At 34.6% G+C, this 17,537-nt stretch overlaps 4 protein-coding genes across 8 annotated transcripts; 1 reads left to right on the plus strand and 3 right to left on the minus strand.

Annotated features, from left to right (window-relative positions):
* Nucleotides 1-517: 517 nt before the first annotated feature.
* Nucleotides 518-4,162, plus strand: LOC110824801 (SNARE-like superfamily protein). Of its 2 annotated transcripts, XM_088222133.1 has the most exons (7): nucleotides 527-596; nucleotides 911-992; nucleotides 1,451-1,534; nucleotides 2,362-2,447; nucleotides 2,576-2,636; nucleotides 3,189-3,275; nucleotides 3,697-4,162. In XM_088222133.1, exons 3-7 carry the CDS (start codon nucleotides 1,454-1,456, stop codon nucleotides 3,787-3,789), a joined length of 408 nt encoding a protein of 135 aa, XP_088078259.1. In that variant the 5' UTR covers nucleotides 527-596; nucleotides 911-992; nucleotides 1,451-1,453; the 3' UTR covers nucleotides 3,790-4,162. The 2 variants fall into 2 exon arrangements, with proteins under 2 accessions (XP_088078258.1, XP_088078259.1); XM_088222132.1 differs by lacking the exon at nucleotides 911-992 and having other exon boundaries at nucleotides 518-596.
* Nucleotides 4,163-4,415: 253 nt separating this feature from the next.
* On the minus strand, nucleotides 4,416-6,751 carry LOC110816536 (uncharacterized protein At4g08330, chloroplastic-like). Of its 2 annotated transcripts, none has more exons than XM_022044767.2 (3): nucleotides 6,575-6,751; nucleotides 4,990-5,228; nucleotides 4,416-4,692 (listed from the first exon to the last, which is right to left on the minus strand). In XM_022044767.2, the coding sequence occupies exons 1-3, from the start codon at nucleotides 6,640-6,642 to the stop codon at nucleotides 4,661-4,663; spliced, it is 339 nt and encodes a 112-aa protein (XP_021900459.1). In that variant the 5' UTR covers nucleotides 6,643-6,751; the 3' UTR covers nucleotides 4,416-4,660. The 2 variants fall into 2 exon arrangements, with proteins under 2 accessions (XP_021900459.1, XP_021900458.1); XM_022044766.2 differs by having other exon boundaries at nucleotides 4,416-4,854.
* Nucleotides 6,752-6,997: 246 nt separating this feature from the next.
* On the minus strand, nucleotides 6,998-9,868 carry KPL (kokopelli). Of its 2 annotated transcripts, none has more exons than XM_088222128.1 (3): nucleotides 9,383-9,868; nucleotides 8,949-9,029; nucleotides 6,998-8,706 (listed from the first exon to the last, which is right to left on the minus strand). In XM_088222128.1, exons 1-3 carry the CDS (start codon nucleotides 9,482-9,484, stop codon nucleotides 7,117-7,119), a joined length of 1,773 nt encoding a protein of 590 aa, XP_088078254.1. In that variant the 5' UTR covers nucleotides 9,485-9,868; the 3' UTR covers nucleotides 6,998-7,116. The 2 variants fall into 2 exon arrangements, with proteins under 2 accessions (XP_088078254.1, XP_088078255.1); XM_088222129.1 differs by having other exon boundaries at nucleotides 8,949-9,026; nucleotides 9,383-9,866.
* A 1,392-nt stretch (nucleotides 9,869-11,260) lies between these two features.
* Nucleotides 11,261-16,888, minus strand: LOC110816575 (CBS / octicosapeptide/Phox/Bemp1 (PB1) domains-containing protein). 2 transcript variants are annotated; one of them, XM_088222647.1, is made up of 14 exons: nucleotides 16,602-16,888; nucleotides 16,155-16,323; nucleotides 15,900-16,032; nucleotides 15,643-15,813; nucleotides 14,957-15,035; nucleotides 14,741-14,854; nucleotides 14,522-14,588; nucleotides 13,813-13,918; nucleotides 13,681-13,739; nucleotides 13,138-13,244; nucleotides 12,922-13,052; nucleotides 12,688-12,746; nucleotides 12,352-12,420; nucleotides 11,261-11,669 (listed from the first exon to the last, which is right to left on the minus strand). In XM_088222647.1, exons 1-14 carry the CDS (start codon nucleotides 16,745-16,747, stop codon nucleotides 11,496-11,498), a joined length of 1,584 nt encoding a protein of 527 aa, XP_088078773.1. In that variant the 5' UTR covers nucleotides 16,748-16,888; the 3' UTR covers nucleotides 11,261-11,495. The 2 variants fall into 2 exon arrangements, with proteins under 2 accessions (XP_088078773.1, XP_088078772.1); XM_088222646.1 differs by having other exon boundaries at nucleotides 12,352-12,441; nucleotides 12,664-12,746.
* Nucleotides 16,889-17,537: the final 649 nt, after the last annotated feature.

Consider the following 17,537-nt stretch of genomic DNA (forward strand, 5'->3'; position numbering starts at 1 on the left):
ATTAGAAAATATAATTAAAACTTACCATATAACAGAGGTAAATCATTGAGAAGTAATTTTATTACTTTTAAATAATAACTTAACAAATTCAATTGTATTTAATCAAAGTCTCTGGTAATTATATACTTAACATTATTAATATTTTCATTTATATTACTAAAAGTTACCTTATAAATGTTATATCCCTAATAATTAAGTTATTAAGTATAAAAAAAAATTATATATTGTTTGAAGCATATAATTTTTTTATCTTTTAAAAAAAATTAAATTTGTATTTTGATTTTTCAAAAATAATTTTAACTAATTAATTAAACTAATAATAATAAATATACCTAATATGATTATTAATTTAATAAATTAATTAAAATTATTTTTTAAAATATTTAAATATATTATAATTATTTTAGTTTTTCTCGTGCTTTGAACAGTAAAAAGTTTCTAATTCCTAAATTAACCTTTCTTGTCTGGTAATTACCAAAATTAACCTTACCCTCATTTGCCCAGCTTTTTCATCTTAACTCTCATGGGCATCGCAGATCTCAATTCTCCATCTCTCGATCAAATCTTTCGCCTGGAGCTGTCATCTTCTACTCTCCGTAAGAAATTCTTCTCCTTTTCTTCTCTCTGTCACGATTCTACGGGGGAGATACTCCCTTAATTCTCCTCTCATTTTTTCTTTTCGATAATGCACATTGTCTCTCCAAGCTTTTTCTTATGTTACTATGTGCGATGTGCTGATTTTAAAGAACTGTTGGATTAGGTGTGAATTTTTTGGTGATTGATTTTCAGAATTTGTTAGCAACTCCCTTTAATCCATGGACATCAGTTGTTTTATTCGAATAAGCTGACCGGTTTTGCTGCCGCTATTTACTTTTAGTTGCTCTCTGAGTTTGATTGTCCTCTTCTTCAGTTGGTATTCATCTTCACAAGTTCTCTAGTTCGGTTTGTTTCAGTTTGGTATTGAAGCTTCCTCCGTGTTTCTCAGTTCAGTGGTTGGTTATTCGTCTTCATCATTCTTTCATTTTTCATGTGGCATTTAATCGTGATTAGAATTTATCGCGCTTATAATCCAAGAGTAATCATGTATTTCCTCCCGGAAAGAAAACAAGTGGGGAGAACGTGCGGTTGTATTAGACTAAATAGCAGTTTATACGCATAAACGTAAATATTCAATATTTGAGGCTTTAGAGGAACCGGTTCTCTCCTTAGTCTTATTGGTCTTTATTTAACTTGATTTGGCAATTCATGCCCTTCAGTTAATCTATCTTGTGAATGGGTAGCATCCCCATAGTGTCTCTAAATGCAATTCTTTAATTCCTAAAAAGTGAGCTATCAATCAATAAAACATCTTTTAATTTTCTTCTTAGTGTACTTTAGATGACCCAGACAATATCAGAGTCTGATTTTTCCAAATTTATGGTTCTTCTAATTCCATCAATTAAATGGATAGGAAATGGCGACCACTGCTTGTTTCATCATTGTGAGCAGGAATGATATCCCAATATATGAAGCTGAAGTGGGATCTGCTGCTAAAGTATGGCATCTAATCTCGGCTTTCTGTTTTTTATTTGTTTATTTCACCTGTTATGTTTCAGTGTTGTGTTCCATTTAGTCTTTTTGGTTTGCTTATTTTTGTCACTGTTTTTTCAACTTGCATGTCTAATTTAGAGTTACTTTTATCAGATGCTATCCTTTCTGTATGTCATTGTAGTTTCTTTTTTTCTCTTTTTGTCCTTCCATGGAAGTGTGACTTTTTTTAGCAGTGAAGCAAGAATTAAGAACCTAAATTGTAACATAAGGGTGCAAATTTTATGTCTAATCTAGTGTTGCTTTTCTTCAGCTGCTTTCTTTTTCAACTGCTGTTGTAGTTTTTTTTTTCTCTCTCCCTTTTTTCCTTCCTCTGTGGAAATGGGACTTTACACTAAAGCAGCTAAGAATTGGGAACTCAAATTGTGAAGGCTGCAGATTTAAGGATATGATTTATCCGGTTCATGCCGATAAACTAACTGCTGAATGAAGATCTTTAAATCCTTTGGATGTAAGGGAGATAGCATAAAGGTTAGAGAGGTGTTACCGCATTGCAATGGAACAATGGAAGTGGGAATATAGGCTAAAATAAGACAAATATAAGACAATGATAAATGATGCTGTATGTTCTATTAAGTTACTGTGATTTGTTTTAAAATTATTAAGTTATTCTTAAGCTGTTTGCTACTTTGGTGCATTTGTAATGACACTGGTTCGAAGTGTTTAATGGTCAGATTCCTGTCCATTTTAGTGTGTCTAGTTTTCTGTAATTCATTGGCCTTTGGCTTGCAAATAATTTATTGCTGAATTTCTGGCTGCATTACCTCATGCCAGAGAGAAGATGCTGCTCAGCTGCACCAGTTTATATTGCATGCAGCTCTGGATATTGTTCAGGACCTTGCATGGACTACTAGTGCAATGTCAGTTATAGTCCTTATAATATATTGATGTCAACATGTCGGAGAGGAATTACTCTCCTTTTTATTGCATTTTATTTGTTTGCTTCTATCCTTAGTTGTACTGCTAATCTTGTTATAAATCTTTTCAGGTTCTTGAAAGCAATTGACAGGTTCAATGATTTGGTAGTCTCAGTATATGTCACTGCCGGTCATATCCTTTATGAACTGATCGGTTGGTTTTGTCAAATGTCTATTATGTTTCTGCTTCTTAATGAGCTCCAATGGTATAAATTGTCTAGTTCTTGTTGTTTTTGTTTATTTTTTATGGCATGGCATCCTTAAGCTTGCAAGAAGCAATTATTGAACTTGCAAAAAAAGAAGAATAGTTGAGCTCGCTTAGTATTTTTCCCATAATGCACTAAAAAGCTTACATGTGAAACAAATCTGTGAATCTGTAGATGTTTAATGAGTATCTTGAACTTGAAATGAATCAAAGCAATATTTAAATGGAAATCAGAAGAAGATTGGGGCTCATTGTGCCTTACTGCTATCAAATTGTAGAATCTTGCACCTTTCCTTTCTGTTTGACATGATGGCATTGTGCACATGGCACTAGTTGCACACTTCTGCAAGAAAGTTTTGCTTTGTCGGTTGAAGGTGCTCTTATATGTTGTTATAATAAGCTGTGGTTCCCCTGGTCATTCACCTATGGTTTCTATTTGTAGACCAATTTGAATTTGATACTTTCTTTGACTTATCATACATACGCGGCTTATGCTACTTCATGACTCTCGTAATGATGATGGAATCAAGAGCTTTTTCCAAGAGGTCCATGAGCTTTATGTAAAGGTAAGCAAATTAATCTTTTGTTAAATGTTTTTCCTACTCGCATAATATGGATGTGGGCTTGATCTATCATTCTAAAGATTGTTGCGCATTATAAAAAATGTCTACTTTCTTGTAAAAAAGCTTTGAAAAGCAATGAACTGACCACATTTGTCGAACCTTTTTCTTCCTTGTGTCCTACTTGCAAAATTTTGAAGTATCTAGTATGATTAATAAGAGTTGTTTGAAAGGTCAATTGGAATAACAAGACACCTATAATGGGTTAGATTAATGATTGAATATTTTGCATCAGTGATACTGATGTTATAGTCTATAGTAGTTTTGTTCTCACATTTGTGCTGCTCATTGATGAATTTTAGCTTCTGGTTACCTTTGGAGAAATCTAAGTTCGCTAATATTTCTTGCTCAAAATTTTAATTTGTAGATTCTTCTTAATCCACTATATTTGCCTGGCTCCCGCATCACATCATCCCATTTCGATACAAAAGTCCGTGCACTTGCAAGAAAATATCTTTGACTAATATCAGAACTTGTGACTTTGCAAAATGAGCTGGACTTCAAGCCTTCAACATCTCCATTTCTTGATGCGTTGATCACATGGAGAAATCCCAACTTTGCTTTGAATTTAGTTAGTGCATGACTCTATCCAGTATATGATTTTACTTTTAATCTGACCCCTTTTGTTGGTGTTCGTGACAAATACCAAAAACGAAAGGGAGCATCTTTGAATTGGTCATCGCACCAATGGCCAGGCTTTTTAGTCACCAAGTCTTCGGTCATTTATATTTCTTGTAACAGACAGAAGGGTCTTCTAAGGGTAGGGTTGCCTCAGTTATAATGTACTCAGGTTATCTTGGTTGAAGTTGGAAAAGAGTTCTTTGTGATAGCAACATTTTTGCAAAAGTTTTCATCACATGCCATGCTCAGTCTTCTTTGATCTTTCGTCTCATTCATGTTCTACTGTAACATTATTGGTTGATGAATTTGACAGTCTGTTTACTGCGGCTCGTTTGCTTGTATTTGTATCTGAACTTGTAATTTTGTTTTTTATGATAAATCACAAAGATGAAACAGACTGAAATAAACCCAAACATTATCAATTCAAACTAATGACAAATATGCATCAAGTTGGCGGCAGGAATATATCGGTCCACACCACAGAAATTGAATATATTATTTCAACCATAATGAATATCAACAAAGTGTAACAAAATCAACAATTTGTCACAACTACAACAGAATACAAAAATGAACCTTCGGTAAGATGCATTATACAACAAAAGGATAAAGGAACATCTATCAACAACATGATTTATTACCACGTTTCAAGTGCCAGACGGAATATTGCTGTGAACGGTAAAGGGTAATTGAGTACGAATGCCTTCCGATTAGATTGTTGAAGTATCCAGGGCAATGATATCTGCCATACAACTTATGATTAACAACCATGAAGTGTCAGGAGATGTTGCCACTATAAGAATGGGGTTAAGGATGACGGGAGTATGCATCTCAGATGGCTACGGCACAATTTTCAATCTTCTACATGATCAAAAATGCAAGACTGCAACAACACTGCAGTCCTCTGCAGATAAAGGCTGTAAAGCACGTATTTTGATATCATAAATTTTATTAGAATCAGAAATACCATCCCATGTTATGAACCGTGATTGTTGCAGTGGTAGCTGATGGAAAGAAGCATTCTCTTTGTAAGCATTACCTATGTGGTTTCCACACTTGTAGCAAAGAAGCTTGGTTCTTCGTTGAAGTAGGCCCCAGGAATGGATGGAGTTGAAGTATGGTGTCCATCTGCGTTCTTCAATTTTTGTAAATCTGCTTTCATCAATGCTCAAGAATGAAATGACGCCTCTCTTTAAGGATTTCTCATATTCAGGACCAATAACTGAGGTATTACGGTTAGAGGAGTTTAAGTTTAGCTGATAGCCACAAGAACCACAACTGCAATGTAAAGATTCCAAAGTCAGCCATGGAACATAACCAGTTACAGGCCCTACTAATTTTCTCAACAAATAAAACGATTAGGTAAAAAAAGAGATGGGATACACAATATTATTTGTAGAAAGCAACCATATAGTCTATATAAATATGGAGAATCTATTGAAAACATAACCAGTAAATGTGAGGAAAGATGGAACTTGGCGTGCCAACAGAACAGTTGCCGTTTACTGTATCTTAAGTTTGCAGTCTACCAAGTGAGGGAAACAACTAATAACTCACTGATCCAAATGAGAAAACCAAAATAAATGGAAGTTTTTTAGGCGTTTCAGCGTATAATTCTTTCCTCTTTTCTTCCTTCATTCTTATTTCTTTTCTCTTGCTTAATGGCTCTCTCTGGAATAAAAGAATTAACTTTTGGATTTCACATGAGTACCTAGTTTCATTCAATAGGATAATATCGACAATCCTAAGAAATCCTTATTAGAATTTCAAATTTCATTATATGATGAATTGTTTTAATTCTAATTGAAACATTATAATGTTATTTTCAATAGGATAATATCGACAATCCTAAGAAATCCTTATTAGAATTTCAAATTTCATTATATGATGAATTGTTTTAATTCTAATTGAAACATTATAATGTTATTTTCATTATATTCTAACAGAATTTTCAGCATCTTATAATTGAAGTAAATGTGAAACTGAAAATGCATTCTAAAAAAGTAATTAATTCATTGAAAACAAAGCATCAGCAGATTAGATAAGCATTTATAAAAAAAGAAAAGAGAAAGAAAATGCTATCAAATTGTACAGTATATAATTGTAATGTTGACATACAGAACCTTGGCCTAAGCCACATAAACTAGAAATTGTAATTCTAGGCTTGCTATCATGTTTCGGTTTCTTAACGGTACATGACAACTAATTTTATTGCTAGAGGTAATGCAGAGTGAATCCCAACCCTGCTTAGAAGCAAGGATTCCAGTTGGATAGTGGAGAGTAAATTGGCATCAGGCTTCAACCTGAGCCTAGCGCAACTGACAATTGCTTTGGTTTTATGGCCAGAGATTTTTTTGAATAACCATCAAATGTAAATAAAACTAAAATAAATGGCAGAGGACCAGGGAATCGGTGTTTGTCAACAATGAAACTAGAAAGTCTAGTAGCAAAACAAAAGACCGTCTCAAAAAAGCAGAAACTGCCACAGATGAAACAAATTTAGCGATTAAATGAAGACGAACACTTGATTTAGCTATATAGATTGCAACCACATATGAAACAGATACCAAATCGGGAAAAGAATAACAATATACTATGAACTGTAAGTAAAAGAGAGGAGAAACCTGTAATTGACTTGTTTGAGAAACAATGACGAAATAAGACTGGAATCGTTCTCGTCTCCAATCGTCATTAGCTTGCTGTCAGGTACTGAGGAAGTTAGAGAGGAAGAAGAGAGAAGAGAGAGAATGGGAGGAAGGAGCGGAGACGCTCTGGTTTTTGTAATTTGGGTTTTTTGTTTTTAGTCCCTATTCTCCAACGGTATAACAGGGGAAATGTTTTTGTATCCTTGCGGTGCTTGTCTACCTTGCCATCTTACCGTTAATATAATTACATTTTTATTTATTGATTATATTGACTATATAATCGTGAAAATAATTTTAGTTCGATAAAATTGTTATTTTTAGTTATATAATTTTAAAAAGTTTAGTTATAGCAGAATTATAATTTGTAAAAATTTTAATTAAACAATTAATAAAATTGCAAAATTTTATTAAAATTAGATTTTGTTTCAAAATAATTTTTAATTACATAATTTAATAAATTTAGCATATTTAATTACTGTATTATGCCAAAAATTAAACAGTAAAAAATTAATTATGCATCTTCAAATTGTTCCTGGAAGCCGTGGTTTTTTACCGGTAAACCCTAATTTAACACGCCCTTTTTTAGGCAGCTTCACTCCACGGCGTCGTTTCAACATCTTCCCCAACTGCGACTTCTTCCGCCCATGAATTCCTGGCTTTGATTTCTTCGAATGCTTCACGTGCCTCATCAATCCTTCTACAAGTGCATGAAAGTGCCCAACCTGATGCTTACGTGTCACGCTATTAACCGTTGAGTTTCTGGGTTTATCAATGGCTCCCTCACGCTTCCCTCTGTGGCCAAACATCCCGTGCACGTACTTCCACTTGGATCTCCTGTGGCCTTCTCCTGCATCTTCACCGCCATGATGATGGTGGTGGTGGTGGTGGTGATGGTGATGGAAGATGAACCCAAGCTTGTTCTTCAACCTTCTCAACCGTCCGATTTGACCTGATGATCTGTGTGCTTGAGTACGACCCACATCTCTACCACTACGACGATTCTCATATGAAAAGCTTCTCCCTTCCGACTCTGAGCTACTCGGATTAGACGCCTCTGCAGACTTTCTTGATGGGGATTCCGTGCTATAACTATCATAGCCACTGATGCTCGTTTCCCGACTTGTCCAGCTCGAGGAAGCAGACGGTGGGATCGAACTGGTAGCGGTAGTAGAATTAGTCTCCTCTGATGATTCTTGATGACATGGCAGAAGCTTGCGTCGTGGGCCAATTGGCTTGATCATCTTACATGGAATGCTTTGATTCTGAACAAGCTCAGCGGGTCTGAAGGATCTTGTTGAATGAGGTCTTGATTTCACCATGACTCCACGTGGTTCTTTCCCAGCAGGACTGGGTCTTGTACAAGGCAAAGGAGGTCGTCTATGTGAGAAATCATTGGGACATGGTGGAAGCCTTAACCCATGAACATTTTGGCCACTGGACTCATTAACTCGCTGCCTCACCAGTTCATTCCTGATGTAACTCGCTTGTCGACTCACCACCTTACTTTTATCTGAAACAGAATCAGCAAATTGACTCAGTCGGTTCTTTTTAACTACCCCTTGTTCTTTCTGTATTACAGGCATATCTGAACTAGACATAGCCCGATCAGAGCACAGCTGCAAAGCTGAAATCTGGAATTCAATTCGATCAATTGCATTAGCAACTTGTTTCAACAAACAATTTGACTCTGCTTCTGATGATATCTTCTCAGCAACAAACCCAGTAGCCTTTCTAGAACTTGAGGAACAAGCAGCTGAACAGCCAGTACTTTTCTTGTCCCTGCTCAGAAACAAAGGACTGAATGCCTCATTCTCAGGACAATAAGGAGCATTGGTACTTTTGCTGAGAATCTGGCCAGACTTCTGCTGCTTCTTCTGGCTTTCCTTGATATTTTTGGGTCTATTCCCTGATTTGTCTGAGGAAATACTCATTAGAGATAAAACCTCTGCAGGCGCTTGCTTATCCAGAAAGTAATGCTTATACTCATTAGAGAGGGATGCATTTGATACATTTGGTGAATTGGGAGGTTGTAACTTGGTCACAGCCATGGATTGGAGTGATTTAGGAGAAAAACCCAGGTTGCAGACACCTGATTTTGGTGCTGCAAATCCCTGCGTCAACAAAGAGAGTAAGTTCAAATCGAACATAGTATTTGCTAGAATCTGTTGTTTCGACAATGAACTATTTTCCAAATTTGTCACAAATCTAACCTGATCAATACAATTTATAGGATGAAATCTTTATCATACTATTAACAGAAAAATGATATAGTACCAATTTATACTCATAATTATCTCTGCATAATTTGATATGACGGAGAGCAATGAACCAAGTCCAATGTTGTGGAATATACCTTTGAATGTGCTTGTAAAAGGTTTTCAAGAGCAGCATCTAACAGAGATTTCAATAGAAGCAGAGCTCTCTCATCCAACTGCTTATCAACACAAACAGCATAAATTCAATAAGAGCAGATGTTTCTCATTCCTTGCGCATGGCTTACACAACGAGAATCTTAAGTATCAATACTTCAAATCTACCACCCATGATATAAACTCAAGTTGATAATAACAGACTCCAAAGAGGTTTTTAGTTTCAAATAGAGAAATGTTAAACAAAAAAGACACTCAGAAGTCAGAATCAACCAAGAACATATATATATTGAAAACCATCATGAATGAACGAGAATTTACCCAATTATATACAGTAAAACAACCAATTGTATTTTAACCAAAGAAGATAACACGAATATGATGAAAAAATGGAAAAGCATTCTATTAGTGAACTTACAAATCCATTTCTTGCAGTTCGCACATCATCTGCACTACGTCTTAGGAGTCCATATAATTTTCTCAAGGATAACAGATCAGATTTTGCGTTCTCTACTTCCATTTCTTCAACTCCTGTTCAACAACAAAATTTAACTCGAATCCAAAAAGAAACGCTCACTTAAAAATCACTCTTGAAATCTGTAAATTGCTTCTTCATCCAAAAACGCAAAAGGTGAGGAAAAATTTTCCAAAAGAAACAAGCCTCTTACGAGAGTACAGAAAGAAAGAAAGAAAGAGAATGAAGGCAAAATGAAAGCATGTAAGGATTTGAAGAAGTTTAATTATGGTGGAATCAAACACCCGCGGATGTTTGATTCTTATAGGCCGAGTGAGCGACGTTAAAAATTCATCTCACTGTAAATAAGTCATGCACCATTTGAGAGAAAACGGTTAGGGCTTTTTTCGAAAGGAAACATATTCTTACAGGCCGGGCACGAGTACTGCTGATCCGAAGCCTTAATTTTTTTCAATTTGTCAGAAAAATTACTCTTCATAATTTAATTTAAGTTTTATTTCATGGACAATGTTTTAAATTAGTAGAGAAAAAATGTTTTTTAAAAAAAATTGAAAAGAATATTTATTATAATTTAGTTAATTAGTTTTTAAATTTTGATATTTATTATAATTTAGTTTCTTATATTTATTTATTTCGGTCGTAATAATTTTTTTAATTTATTAATTAAAAAAAATTAAAACAATTAAATAATGTTTGAGTACTTTGATTCTAAAAAATATCTTTTACAAAATTAATTAAATTAATAACAATAAAAATAGTTAAATATTTTCATTAGCTTGTTAATTTAATTAATTACTTAAAATTTTGTTTTCAGTTATTTTTTAAACATCTAAAAATAATATAATTATTTTAATTTTTTAGCGTTAGAAAATAAAAAAAAAAACTGCAAAACAAATAAAAATATTTAAAAATAATTAGAAAAAAAATATTTACTAATTAAATTATAATAAACATCAAATTTTAAAAACTAATTTAATAATTTGTCAAATAGTATTTTATATTATCTCTCTTCCCATGAAATGAGAGACTAAGAACTATGTTAGCATAAATAATTTAATGCATGATCTTTCATTCTCTAAATCTAAGTCGTACCTAGTAATCTACTGAGAATTGAATTAAACTTTATCACTTGAGATTTTAGATAATTGTTTCCTGATAATCTTTATATTTACATATATATATATATATATGTTGAGGAACTAATAATTTTAATAATTATTTATTGTTCAATACACACAAGTAATTATTTTGATTCCCCTTCATCAATTTTTTCTTTCTTCAAACTAGTTATTCAATAACTTCAGCAAGTAATGAAACATAATGAAATTAGAGGGAGGGGATACAACAAATACAGAAGCAGAATTCCTAAAATGCTCATTAAGTATTTTAAAACATCAAAATGTGGAAACTTTTCAAACTTGTCATCTTATGTGTTTCCCTCAAATTAATTTCAACCACAAATTACTTTCATCTTGATGTAATATCAAATCATCTTTAAACTTGTTACCTCACGGTGTTCTAAAACTGACTGTAGATCTTAATAAACATAAACATCGGTTGCTGCTTGCTGCTTTTAACTGTAGACCGCCATCGACATGGATAAAAATTGATAATAATTTTTTTTGTTTTAGTATAGGAAGCATAACAGGAAGAACTCATTTGTTAGATACATGTAAAATGATATGCAAGTAAGCTCTACCTTGTCAGGGTACTAAAAACATCTCTACCTCCCCCTCCATCTCCACCACCAGCACAAGCTGTTCTCTACTTCAGCTTCCTAACCCAAAACCGTTTTCATGATCAGGGCATTCCATATTCCACTTTTCGTCATCTAAGCAAATAAATATAAAAAGTCGAGCATGATCTTCCTTTTCCCATGCTCATTTTCATGTATTGGTCCACTATATCAGACTTTTCTAGAGTCTATGATTGTAATTTGCATTGGATTAGCAGTAGTTGCTTTCTGTACCATCGTTTCAAGGACAAAAATTTCTCAATGCTGGTAGTATGGCCCCGATTGTGATCCAGCATATTTTATTCATATAAGGCTTTAACCTCATAGCTGCGAGCGTTTTAAGTAGACTAGCACACCAATACTTGTTAGAACAGCTGCACTAGCCAAGATACCTGTGTTCATAGACAACCATCCACTCTTTTCCATGGTAGTTGTCCTTGTCTGCGGGCAAGTTTGCATGCTTGAACTGAGAAACTCCAAATGCAATTTTAAAACCTGTGAAGAGAGTTGACATCTTTAGTATCTGTTCAGTAAGGAACATGAAATTAAACAGGCACATACAAGATCACTAAAAGCAATTGTATACAAGAGGTTTGACTACAATATCATACTAATGATCAACTGGTCTTAATGTTTTTTGGTAGCAACTCCATTTTTCTACCTTTAAACCCTTGTGTACTTTGAGAAAAGGATTTGCTTTAATTCAAGATGAATTACAGTGCAGCAGTGTCTGTTTTCCTCTATATTTGCTCTATCCAACTAAGCCACAATTGGCTCACTGCAAGACTCATTGACCAGTTACGGATCCAGGTTCATCATGCAATAGGCATTGCGCCCTCACACAAGTGAACATGTAACCTCACATAACTGGCCACCATGTCATGCAAGATCAACTATGCTGACAGTCTGGCCATTCAACAGGTTTGGTGTTTTGGATAAACAGTAGGGATTTCTTGTAAAAGCATTAAATGTACCATTACTGGGCTTCTCTCATGACTGAAGCCCAACACTGGATATCTCATGAAGCTCTGCTGATCCACCACATGGCAAGTCAGCAAAAGCCCTTCCAAACAGGGAGTTAATGAAGAAATTCATGAGAATCAAAATGGTACCTAAATGAGAGGCCAGGGGAGATGTAATCTTATATAACAACTACCAAAGAGGAAAAAATCATTACCTTCTGGCCAGTTGATCTTGCTTGGCCAACAGCACTGATGAGATCGCCATCAGTTGTGAGTAAAATTTTATCACCCTCATCATCTTCATACTACCAAAAAATTAACACAAATGACTTAATAATCTACCATAGCAATAAAATTTAAAAACATACAACACTTTGTCTTAAATAAACAAACGATGAGTTTCATCTCATTCGTAAATAAACTGAGCAATGAACTCATTTGTAATGGATTTATTTATTTTATAATAAAATGTTGTAAAGCATTTAGTGGAAACCAAATTGTTCCAAACACGGTGTTCAAACACTCACCAGAAGTTGAGGGTGACCTTGATCATCACTGCTCCCAAGTCTTTTCACAACAACAGATATCAGCTCCTCTAAACTCTCGGTTCCTGCAATGAAAGAAAAGCTTGTCAACTTAGAGGCTTTTTTTTAAATAATAACCGTTGCTTAGTGTTTTTTCTCTCCCCAATCATCTAATTGCTTATTGTTAGCATATGAACTTAACAATTATTAGGGAAAAAGTGCCAAGTTCTTGCAAGAATCTTGGCCCGGAACATCACCCACCACAATTAAATCGATGCATACGACCCTTAAGATCTTCAAATTTGAAGGCAAATGAGTTTCCAAGACCAAGGGATGGATATGATTGCTTTGCAGTTTCTGCTCCATCTGATTGCATCATTGCAGACATTTCACTAAAAGAATATCCATCGGAGATTAGTTATAAAATTGAGATAGGTCACCAATATAGCTCCACAGACAAAAATCATACAAATATACCTGTGGGTATCATAATCATCGGCAGGTTCTAATGTAAGAACTGAATCCCAAAACCTTTGCATCATTGTGTTTGCCATATCATTAACAGCTCCAGAGCCACTTTCAACCTTGAAACAGGTAAATAAACTCACTCAAAAATTGACAGCTTTAATATGGAACACAACTGATGACGTAAGACAACAATATTTACAATTTTGGCCATATCTCAAGAGGCTCCAAAAGGTGGCTATGATATGTAGAAAGAAAATTAGAATTCGTCACCTTCTCTTTTTCCTATCGAGATAATTTTTCAGTTTGCAACTTTGCTCAAGCACAATAAAAACTTCAAAAAACTTAAAATCTCTCATCTCCCTTTTTCCTACCAAAATAATTTCTTGATTTGCAACTTAGCTCATGACAATACTTTTGGTCTTTAAAAAAAACCTGTAACATCCTTGCTCTATTTCTTTTTAATCAAAAAAATGACAAACACGCTTGCCATATTATAATAACGTACTTTGACGTCAATATACAACTACATCATCAGGAATTAAATGTTCTTACCATAGATATAGCTGCATGAGTTATCTGTAAAACATCTACACAAGCAGCAACACACCCATCTGCAGAGCAACTAATATTAATTTAAATGTAGAACTTGGGGTTCAGAACATGATTTACGGGGATAAAGCTAACCTTTATCTACGACAGGAAGATGTAAGAACTTCCCATCATGCATTAAATGTAATGCATCGAGAATAGTTGTTTCCAATGCTGCACATTCAGGATTCGGAGTCATCACCTGAATGAATAAGTAATGAAAAGCAATGACAGTTGTTAGAAAAAAGTCAGGATTTAAAACAGTTGCTGCTCTTGATACCATATAACAAATCCATTGACTTCTCATTTTTCACACGGCTAAATATAGTCATGTATTGAGCCACAGCCCAAGAAATGGCAATGCAGTTTACTAAGATACCAGTGTCAACTCATACATAATACAATATCAAGATTAAGCTAACTATTAAACAAGATCTCATCAGAAAAATTTGCAAATTAGTAGTTGGACATGGAAAAGACTGTTATGTGCATTGATGACATGAAATGCCCATAAGAAAAAAGTCAGGATTTAAAACAGTTGCTGCTCTTGATACCATATAACAAATCCATTGACTTCTCATTTTTCCCACGGCTAAATATAGTCATGTATTGAGCCACAGCCCAAGAAATGGCAATGCAGTTTACTAAGATACCAGTGTCAACTCATACATAATACAATATCAAGATTAAGCTAACTATTAAACAAGATCTCATCAGAAAAATTTGCAAATTAGTAGTTGGACATGGAAAAGACTGTTATGTGCATTGATGACATGAAATGCCCATAAGACATTGAATAACAAACCTTTTCTACAAGAGTTAATTCAGGGGAGAGGTTTTGTGCCACAACTCGCATAAGGATATCCTTCGAACTGCAGTTCAATAGCATTGTGAGTTAATATCGAAGACATGAATACATATATGTATATATACATGTATAGAGGAGACCGTTTCTAAAACTACTAATGACATGAAAATTTCAAAACATGCACTTATAAAAATCCAATCACTGAAAGATTTTTACGTTAGAATCCCCTGAATTTTGTTCCCAGTCACTATGACAACAGAATTGATCCGCAACTCTCGCATCTTTTTTGTGGCAACATAAACAGGATCTGATGGGGATACAATTGCAACCCTGAAACCAAAAAAGCTATAAATACTGATAACACAAACAAATTACGTAATCTAAATCCAATTACAAACAATAATCAGAAGAATAAACAAACAGTAGAAGTACCTAGAATTTTCAGCAATGATAGTTGACAAGGAAGGCTTGAACATCTGCTCTCTCAGAGTTTCTATGAAAGCATATGGAACTGAGAAAAGATGGTGAAAGTTCAGAAACTTCTTTCTACAAGAGTTTTATGGATATAGGATACTAATAAGTTTAAGTATGTGGACAAAGCTAGATAGTAAACTTTGCAGCCTAAACATTTAAAAAATTAAAGCCTTTGTCGAGAAAAAATTGCTTGAATATCCTTGAAGTGAGGTAACAACAAACGGCACACAAAAAGATAGATAAATCAAGAAAACATGGGAAACACTAGACAGGCCCTCCTAACAAACAGAAGAAAAATATCATTCAATGTTGAGAATCATTAAACACTATGAAACTCAATGAAGAAGCCATCAAAGAAAGCTCCATGAGGAAACAATCTCCAAAAGGTGAAGGAAAGAAAGGCCAATGATGACATCAGTAAAAAGAAACTAAATGAAAATGATTATAGCACTATATTCAGTTCTTATGCCCACATATGTTTGAAACAAAATCCAACAACTAAATCTGAGACTGATATCAGGGAATCATCGATTTCTTTGTCAGACCGAGTTCTGAAACTTTAGCCTTAGAAAGACAAGTTGCTCATAAAGCAGGATAAGTTCAACAGCAGGGATGTAAAGTATGTAAGGAAATTGTCAACCAACCTGAGAAATTGCTTCCCCACTGGCGCTCCACACCTTCAACTGCAGCAGCTATTGCACTTCCCTTTTCTGCAGCTTTCTCCATTCTGGAAATGGCATCATAGAGGCACTTTGTAATATCCAACAGAGCAATAACTTCACCATTCTCTACAACAGGCAGATGCCTGAATTTGCCTGTTGACAAGAAACAATAGGTCAAGTGTCAGAGATGCCTTCTGGTGAACACCAAGAGTAACTAACAACAATAGAAGTAAGCTAACCCTGGACCATCTTCTGAAGAGCCTCGATTGCCAATGTATCTGAAGTTACAAAAACAGGATTCCGTGTCATTATCTTTGATACTACCGTCTGCTCTGGCCTCAATCCTTCTGCAATCACCCTGGTGGCAATATCCTGCCAACAAACAATGTATATAATAAAGGTAAAAGCCTACAAATGCTCCTCCCCAACCCCAAACCAAAAAGAAAAATAAAGAAGAAAGCATTGACCAACAATAAATATCACAAGAATGAAACCTTGTCAGTAATAATTCCTGAAAGCAAAGCATTAGCATCAGTCAACAAAACTGCATCAACACGGCGAGCTGCCATACGCCTGCAGGCATCAGACACAGTTGTCCCCTCCGGAATTGTGAGTGCTTTTGACAACCTAAGCTTCTTCACCGTCCTCTCCCCTCCAACAGACCTTAATATTTTCAACAACAGTCGCAATCAGCGGACCCCTAGAGCACATCTTTTTGTTTAATAAAACTAAAGCAACCAGTATGGTTCATACATAGACGACTACATAAATTATATGCGTACACGATTAACCGAGTAAACTCGTTTCTTATTATAATTCTTTCCTACCTAACGAGAAAAAACTAGTCACTAGAAAACATAGGAATCCAATCATCAATGGACTATTTCCGCAATAAACAAACAGGCAACCGATAAACGATAAAGATAAGATAAAAATATTACGTCTGGGGAGGAGAAGAAGGCTTAGATTGATTTCCATTAGCGGCGCTCCCGTTATCCGACTGCACGGATTTCTTGACCGTCGACGGTCCTCGCTTTTGACTCAAACTAGTCCTCTTGGGATGAGGAGGCATCACCTGGCTGCTCATCTCACCAAATTCAGGATTTCTATTTCCTTGTAACTTTCTCGTTATTTGACTGATTGGACTATATATATAAATGAAACCCTAGATCGAGGATATCTCCGATAAAGAGAAAGAAAATCAGAGAGAGAGAGAGAGAGAGAGATAGATTAGGGTTTAGGTGAAAGACTTTTCACCTCCGAAGCCGCTCTAACCCTCCTCTCTCTCCCCTTGGTCGGCTATGGAGGGAGGTAAGGGAAGAAGATGAATGGCCTTTTCCCACCAGCCTAAGGGCAGATATTTGAAATGGTGGAAAATTAAAATGTTAAGTTTTTTAAATTTATTATAAAAAATTTGCGGACAAGAAATTGGGATTTTAGCAATTAATAAACTAACAGTGACCACTGTGTTTTGGAGCGAAATTGGGTTCCTACTTACTGGTTGTACCAGTCACTGTCACGCACGTGTACCTCACGCCCCAAGCAATATCTATTTCTTTTATTTATTTTTTTTTAAACTCGTATATATGCAAATTATTACATTATAAAACAGAGAAAAAAAATTGTAAAAATATAAGATAAATGAAAATATAATAATTGCAAATTTTAAAATCTAACTTTAGTTTGTTCTTAAATTAATTAACAAGGTTTTGAAAATTGTAATTAATTTATAATTACTTTTATAATCAAATTATGGTTATACAACTTAATTAATTTGTATAGACTCTAACATAGTCTAAGGTTTTTTAATCAAATTCACTACTTAAAATTAATTAATTTAATTGGTCAACATCTATTTCACATGATACAAATTAAAG

Source organism: Carica papaya, chromosome 6, assembly GCF_054855325.1.
Source record: "Carica papaya isolate Zhongbai chromosome 6, ASM5485532v1, whole genome shotgun sequence".
NCBI lineage: Eukaryota > Viridiplantae > Streptophyta > Magnoliopsida > Brassicales > Caricaceae > Carica > Carica papaya.